This window comes from Daphnia carinata, chromosome 2 (assembly GCF_022539665.2).
Source record: "Daphnia carinata strain CSIRO-1 chromosome 2, CSIRO_AGI_Dcar_HiC_V3, whole genome shotgun sequence".
Lineage (NCBI taxonomy): Eukaryota > Metazoa > Arthropoda > Branchiopoda > Diplostraca > Daphniidae > Daphnia > Daphnia carinata.
The window spans coordinates 92,628-100,627 of NC_081332.1; the positions used below are offsets into that span (position 1 = coordinate 92,628).

The 8,000-nt window shown below is 35.0% G+C and overlaps 1 protein-coding gene across 1 annotated transcript; it reads left to right on the forward strand.

Moving 5' to 3' along the window:
* Positions 1-5,929: 5,929 nt before the first annotated feature.
* On the forward strand, positions 5,930-7,108 carry LOC130687810 (uncharacterized). The gene is made up of 2 exons (XM_057510969.1): positions 5,930-6,984; positions 7,045-7,108. Exons 1-2 carry the CDS (start codon positions 5,930-5,932, stop codon positions 7,106-7,108), a joined length of 1,119 nt encoding a protein of 372 aa, XP_057366952.1.
* The last annotated feature ends 892 nt before the right edge of the window (positions 7,109-8,000 follow it).

An 8,000-nucleotide genomic window follows, 5' to 3' on the forward strand; every position in this document is an offset into this window, starting at 1 on the left:
TCCCAAAAATGGTCTTTTAACTTCCATACATCTAGCGCCAATCCAAAGTAGCGCGTGTGATGTGAACAAGTGTAGAGAACCGCAAAGCATGTTTGCCACGTTCCTTTTCACATACAATTGACGAACGAGTGTAATAACACATCAAACGAAAAATATCGAAAAGTCATCTTGCTTCCAAATCTTTTCGAACATTGTTTTTCTATTAAAAAACTAGACGGCTAAGCTAAATCGATACTTAGATAATCGAGAGCGAATTCGCTCAATTTTCGGGGACGAACCGAAACCGAACCGAGACTTTATTACAGTAAAATATTTTTCTTTGATGCATGAACGTTCTCCATATTTCGAAAAACTAATCAGGAAAGGTTCAAGGTTGATAACCAAACATAACACATAAAGTCGTGGAAAGTTAATTTTGATTAAAATTTCCTGTTTATACTATTTAACCCATCCCTATAACAATTCATCGGAACGGACGTTTTCATTTGTCAGGCTGGTCGCGAGGCAATATATACTTAGTACATAATCGCGCCTACAGTTTTCTATATGGAGAAAGTGTGCATTGTCGCCACTAGGGCCTTGATTTGGTTGCTTTAGTGGTCACTAAAGTTAAACCAGTTAAACAATAATGCGTGTAGCGCATGTCTATTAAATTTTTTCGAAGCGAATAAAATGAATTCGGTTGATGTTAATTTTTCCAATGAGTTAATATGTACAATATAAATACTAATATAAATGTTACAATTATATATGTACGATACTATTATATATATACAATACTATAATATACTGTATATAATAATATACTATAAATTATACATATATTCTGCTTATATAATGAATATGTATACAATTGGTGTGGCAATTGAAATAAAAGAATATAAAAGAAACAATTTTTTAATTATTTGTCAGTTAAATTAATTACAATAAATAGTTGATTAATTACAGTAAATAGCCCTTGGTAAGGGCTATCTATTTTTGTGTAATTGTTGTCAACATTTTCAAAGGGAAAAAATCTTAAAGGCAAAATGTGTTTTTGTTGTTTTTCGATCCAAGATTCTAATGGACGCAACTGATAAAAACAAAAAAATATATGTTACACTTAAACTTTTTCCTTTTCTGAAAATTTAACATAAATTTCATAGAATTAGATAGCTCTTGATAAGAGCTATTGATTGATGCAAAATTTGTCAATTTTGACTGCTTATTTTCTTCATAAATAATTATTAAAGGATTTCATGATTTTAGAAAGGGGAGGGGATGTGTGAAAAAGACGAAACTTTGCATTGATTGTTTGACGCTTAATCTTCGTCAAAACAGGAAACCATTATAATATTTTTTGTTCCTGGTGATTCCAGGAACAAGTTATTCTAAACGTTTACTTTTAAGATGCTATATTTAACCCCAAAAATTACGTTTGAAAAAGTGGCTTTTGATAAACCATTATGGCGGCTATTTTTTTACCGCGCCAAGTTCAAATTTTAAAAAGTGTAAATTAGTGTAAAAAATTTTAATTATATGTACATATTTACATTTTGTTTGTGTCTAGAGAATTTCAATATTCCGTCTTAGATAGAAAATTTTAAAAATTAACTAAAATAATTTAAACAAATTCATTTAATTGGTTCTCATTTAATTTACAATTTTAGGCGTCTTTTTCCACATATCCGCGTGGAAAACCACGTTTTATCGCGACTTCCGCGTGGAAAAACTCCAAGCAGACAATATTAAAAAAAACAATTGACTAACGCCCTGCGCGTTTATCATTTACCCCATAAGAAAAAGTGCATCTGCAACTATGTACTACTTAGTACATATGTAGTGAGACCATGTTGTCATTTGTTAGATCCGAAATCGCCAGGCTGGTCGCGAGGCAATATGTACTACTTAGTACATAATCGCGCCTACAGTTTTCTTTATGGGGAAAGTGTGTGTGGCCGCCCTTAGGGCTTTGTTTGGTTGCTTTGATGGTTAAACCGTCAAAGTTAAACCAGTTAAAGAAAAATGCGTGTAGCGCATGTCTTAATTTTTTCAAAGCGAATTATATAAATTCGGTTTATATAAATTTATATTTACAATACTATGATAATATTGATAATGTATATAAATACTACATTATTATAAATACACATATATACAGTATATTACTATATATTATACATTTATACATACGTACAATTATATTTATATATTTTACATACATACAATTATAATATATATATTACTATTATATATATCAAATATATGTACAATAGTTATGATAATTGAAGTAAACGAATATAAGAGAAACAATTTTTTAATTATTTGTCAGCAAAATTAATTATGATATTCGCTGATTTAACATATAAGTAACATAAATATAAACATAAATCGATAGCCATTGGTAAGGGCTATCCATTTTTCGGTAATTGTAATCAACATTTTCAAATAGAAAAAATTTTAAACGCAAAATGTGTTTTTGTTGTTTTTCGATCTAAGGTTCTAATGGACGCAACCGATAAAATAAAAAAATTGATGTTACACTTAAACTTTTTCTTTTTCTGAAAATTTAACATAAGTTTCATAGAATTAGATAGCTCTTGATAAGAGCTATCGATTGATGCAAAATTTGTCAATTTTAACTGTTTATTTTCCTTGTAAATAATTATTAAAGGATTTCATAATTTTAGAAGGGGGAGGGGGTGTGTGAAAAAGACGAAACTTTGCATTGATTGTTTGATGCTTAACTTTCGTCAAAACAGGAAATCATTGTAATATTTTTGTTGCTGGTGATTCCAGGAACAAGTTGTTATAAACAATTAATTTTAAGATGCTATATTTAACCCCAAAAACTACGTTTGAAAAAGTGGTTTTTGATAAACCATTATGGCGGCCATTTTTTTACCGCGCCAAGTTCAAATTTTAAAAAGTGTAAAAAAGTGTAAAAAATTTGAATTATAAGCACATATTTACATTTTGTTTGTGTCTAAAAAATTTTAATATTCTGTCTTAGATATAAAATCTTAAAAACTAATTAAGATAAATTAAACTAATTTATTTCATGAGTTCTCATTTAATTTACAATTTTAGGTGTCTTTTTCCACAATTCCGCGTGGAAAACTACGTTTTATCGCGACTTCCACGTGGAAAAACTCCAAGCAGACAATATAAAAAAACAAACAATTGACTAACGCCCAGCGCGCTTCTGATCTACCCCATAAGAAAAAGTGCATCTGCAACTATGTACTACTTAGTACATATGTAGTGAGACCATGTTGGAAATCGCACCCTTCCATTTTGAACGGAGCGGTTTCGGAACTGTTATTTTTTATGTCCACGGTTCGGAAAAGTCTCGGTCATGTTCACATAAGCGAATCGTCTCTCTCAGAGTAAAGCAATCAAGCTTTTATGATTCTGCCAAGAATCAGATCGGGTTCGATCCCAATCCAATCCACTTTTTTTGCGGGTCTTTCGGGGTTCAGGTTGTTCAATAAGTCGCTGCTCTGAACTCAATCGGGTTTCAATTGGGGTCTTTAATCGAGGAACCAACACTGACTGCAACCCTTTGAATTACGCAATGACATAATCGAATGCGTGTCACTTGTTACGATGACGTTGCCGATGACTTTTTTTGTAGATGATCACGAATTGTTATAAAACAATTTTCAGTTGCTTATGCAACTGCAGCTCACGAGTGATACTTCCGAGATTGTGGGCACAACTGTAAAAAATAACGCAGCTAGAAGGAAATTGATGCCTCAGTTAGGGAACTTATTTGTTTCTTTGAAATAAAAAAAATAAAAAAATTTCTACCGCCAAAATGGCATTTCATTAACGATACAAAATTAAGTTAAGGTTTGAACTGTGGAAGTGTAGGACGATACGTTGTCTGCTTACCGAATTGAATACTGTGATACGTTAATTCCACTGCATTTCAAATTTCATTAACGTTGGAATAGGCAGACTTGCCGCGATCGCGATCAAAAATTGACGGTTAATATAAAATTGATGGAGAAAATGAATGGTTAATTTAAATACTGAAGGTGCGTAAGTGACGAAATTTTCGATTTACCGGTAGCGTTATGTAAAAAAATCTGTCAGCATATTATTGAATGTGAAATTTCACCAAAAGAAAAGAAATTTGGCTGTGAAATGACGGCATTTTCTAGAGATTCATAAAAACATATGATTGAAGGAAATAGCGTAATGATTCGAAAAGTAAAAGTTATTATTTTGCCTTTTATTATTTCACTTTTTAAAAGGTAAAATAATAGCTCAAAAACTTTTGGAATATATATATAATTTTATTATTTATATATTGAAAATACACGCTTCGAAAAAATAGTGTGACGTTGGGATTTCATCAAGCTATTGATGTACGCATTAAAAATACCGTAAAGTAAATGTAATTATTTCGAAATTCGTGAATTATTGGCTGGGGGTGGAATGGACAAAGTAGCTTGAAAAAACTGAAATAGGAAAGGCTTGTTAAGTATCAACTATTTATTTACTATCGATTGCCATTGCCAGTAGAATATAGCAGACAACACTTCGAAACTCTCAGATTTGAGCCTTTGTTTACGATTTTTCCTCGTAACTAAGCAACCTAGGCCCTGCCCCAGAAATATCGTTTGCTTCCGATTTCACCCCCAAAACCAGAGATAAGGCGATGGGACACTACCGTGTTAAAGCCGCCATAACACATTTTGGCACTACATCTAGCGGCTAATTCCCTCCCTTCCTCATTAGCAGACGAGTTGCTGCAGGTAAAGAGGCAGTTGATTCGAATTTGGCGAGGAGAGTCAGCTAATTCGCCAGATGACAACTGATAACGAAAGTTCCGTGATTCATAACGCGGAGGGGATGAAAATTCGAAGAATCAAAAGGGGTCGACTTTCAAAAATGGTTTTGCTTGGCATTAATTCCCAGGGTACCTGTAGCTTGTTATCGAATGTTAACCCTGTGAAATACACAACCTCAGTTAAGCAAGTGGTCTTAGTCCTTCTAGACGTGTTTTTCTTCTTCTCTTTGTTCAAAATTGTTGAAATGCCTCCAAACTGTAGTGCCGTCAAGTGTAATTCAAAGAGAAGTGAGCGATCAGTTTCATTTCATAAGTTTCCCACTGACGATCAGCGACTACTTATCTGGCTGAAACATTGTGCACCTGGATTTAAGCCTTCAAAATCTTCCGTGTTGTGCTCTCTTCACTTTGATCCCACTTTGTTAACTTGGATTCCTCGCCGAAAATTAAATAGGTTGTCTAACAGCAAACTTAATCCTATTGATTTAGACACACACACTGAAACTGAGCGACCACAACACCAGCATGAAAACGAATCAGATATCGTTAATCTGAATAGACCTGCCAAGGTTAATACGCAGTGTACCAGTGAATATGACATCGTTTCTGCTGACCTGAACTTCAGCGTTGAATGCCACAACTCAACCATTATTTCTTTGCCTTTTGTTCGCAGACAACTCATCGCGGATTTTACCAGCCCCGTAAAAAGACTAAGGTTAGATCAAAACTATGAAGCTCCTACCAGCCCCTGTCTACCTGCAATTGACAAAGATCTAGAAAACGATTTTAATGAGGATGGTGCGCGTTGCAATTCTGAGCTGGTTTCGTTTAATGACAATCGTAGCTCTTCATCACAAAAAAAGAATAATTCTTCATTTAAAAAAAGAATACGCAAATCAGACTCCCCACCTTGAAAAAGAAAATCACCGGCTGCGCATTAAGTACAAGTGTGAAAATGATTACCTTAAAAGAGTAAATTGCCGTCAAAAACAAAAAATTATTGTGATGTCTCTTCGTGAGCGTCAGAATTTGAAGGACCTAAACATCAAAGTTTGCCAAATTTCAATTTTAAAGCAGCAGCTAAAAAAGTCCACAAAAGAATGCCCCGATCTAAAAGAATTTAGAAAAAACGCAATAAGAAAAACAGACATGTCCGAAACAGCTTACCAACTCTTTTTGAATGAAAAATGGAATTCCGGAAAAAGAACTGAAGGCCGTAGATACTCTTCATTCATCCGGGACCTGGCAATAAACCTAAGCTATTATTCGAACGCTGCGTATGAAAAACTTAGAAAGATCTTTACCTTGCCGTCCGTTCGAAGTCTTCGCCGCTACCTTGCACCAGTCGGTTGCTCTTCCGGGATTTTAAAGAATGACTTAGCTCAGATAAAGACAGAAATTTCAGAAGGAACACACGGCCAAGATGTAACCCTTAGTCTCGATGAAATGTCTATCAAGAAGGCGTTGTGCTACGACCCGCAACTTAAGAAATATATGGGATTTACCGATTTCCCAGATGACAAACCTTTCAGTCGGGAAACAGATCACCAAATTCTTGCTACGCAAGTCTTGGTGTTCTATGTTGTAGGATTAGATGGAAAATGGAGATCGCCTGTGGCTTATTATATTACGAACCATTTAACCGGGCTGGGCCAGTCGAAAGTGCTGAACGATGTCATTATTGCTTGTCATGAATTCAACGTAAATGTAAAAGTAGTTACTTTCGATGGGTTGGCGGCAAATCTAACGATGGTCAATGCCCTTGGAGCGAACATCAGGATTCCCCAAAAACCACCGAAATGTGTTCCTAGCCGTCGCACAAATAACACTCCAGAGCAAATGAAAATCCACCGTATAAAATACGCTGCGATGAAAACTTTTTTCCTTCATCCTAAGACCAAAGAAGACATTTACCTGATGTTAGATACGTGCCATATGTTAAAATTGGCTCGTAACCTAATAGCACAGACACCGAAAGGAATTGTTATACCTGGCTTTCCGAAACCGGCAAAATGGTCGTACATTACCGAGCTCTTCGAATACCAGAGCCGTCTAGGATTTCGTCTTGGTAACAAGCTGACTAAAAACCACGTCGACATTGGCACACACAAGATGAAAGTAGTTCTGGCTGCTCAAGTTTTGAGTAATTCAACTGCGGATACTCTTCGCCATTTACGGGAGGATCTGAAACACTTAAACGTAAAGTTATATTTTCATTATGGTATAAAAATGATTTTACCTTTTTAATATGGTGTTTTTTGCAGTTTACGGGAAGTGAGGCCACTGAGGAATACTGCCGAAAGTTCAACAAGATTTTCGACATCCTGAACTCATGGAATCCAAAACAAACAGATGACAGAGCACCACTAACACTTTCCAACCTGTTGGAAAAAGAAAAAGAACTTAAAGGATTACAAAATTTTGTTAAATCTTTGACATTTACTTCCTGCAAGTTAGTAACTGCCAGTAAACGGAAGGCTGTGATTATCGGCTTCACTGCCACCATAAAATCAACAATATCACTCGCATGGAATCTGCTCACACAAGAAAAGCCTTTGGATTATGTATGCACGAGACTCACCCAACAGGATCCACTGGAGCATTTCTTTAGCATAGTCCGGTTAAGGGGTGGGTTAAATAACAATCCCACAGCCATTCAAGTGAAGTATATCATGAGAAAACTTCTAGTTATAAAAAGTGGTGTTGTTACAGCTTCCTTGTCATCTAACTGTTCACCTCTTCCGTTTGCAATATTAAAGGACCTGAATTGTGAAAAAGAAAATGATGCTATTGACACTGAGATGGAGGTAGAGATTGAGCTTTTCAGTAATGTAGTAGAGTTAAATGCGTCCAACATGAATGATACTTTTACAAACCAGTGTCTTGCCTACATTGCTGGATATTGTGTTTTAAAAATTGAACGTCTCTCCAACTGTGTCATGTGTAGAAATGCCTATTTGACTCGATTGATGATCGATTGGAAGAAGCCACAGCAAACATTTCAAATTTAAGAACGAGCAGATGGGTATGCATTCCTTCAAACTCTGTGTACACAATTGCATTATCATGCGAATCTGTTTTTCAATCAATGTTGGCCCAAGGATTAAAACTCCAGTGTGATATACTTGCCATGTTAACCCAGAAAGTCCTAAAGAAAAGTAATATTAACCAAATGTTTCCTACTCTTGCAGCTCACTCAGAAAATTGTGATGTTACTTAC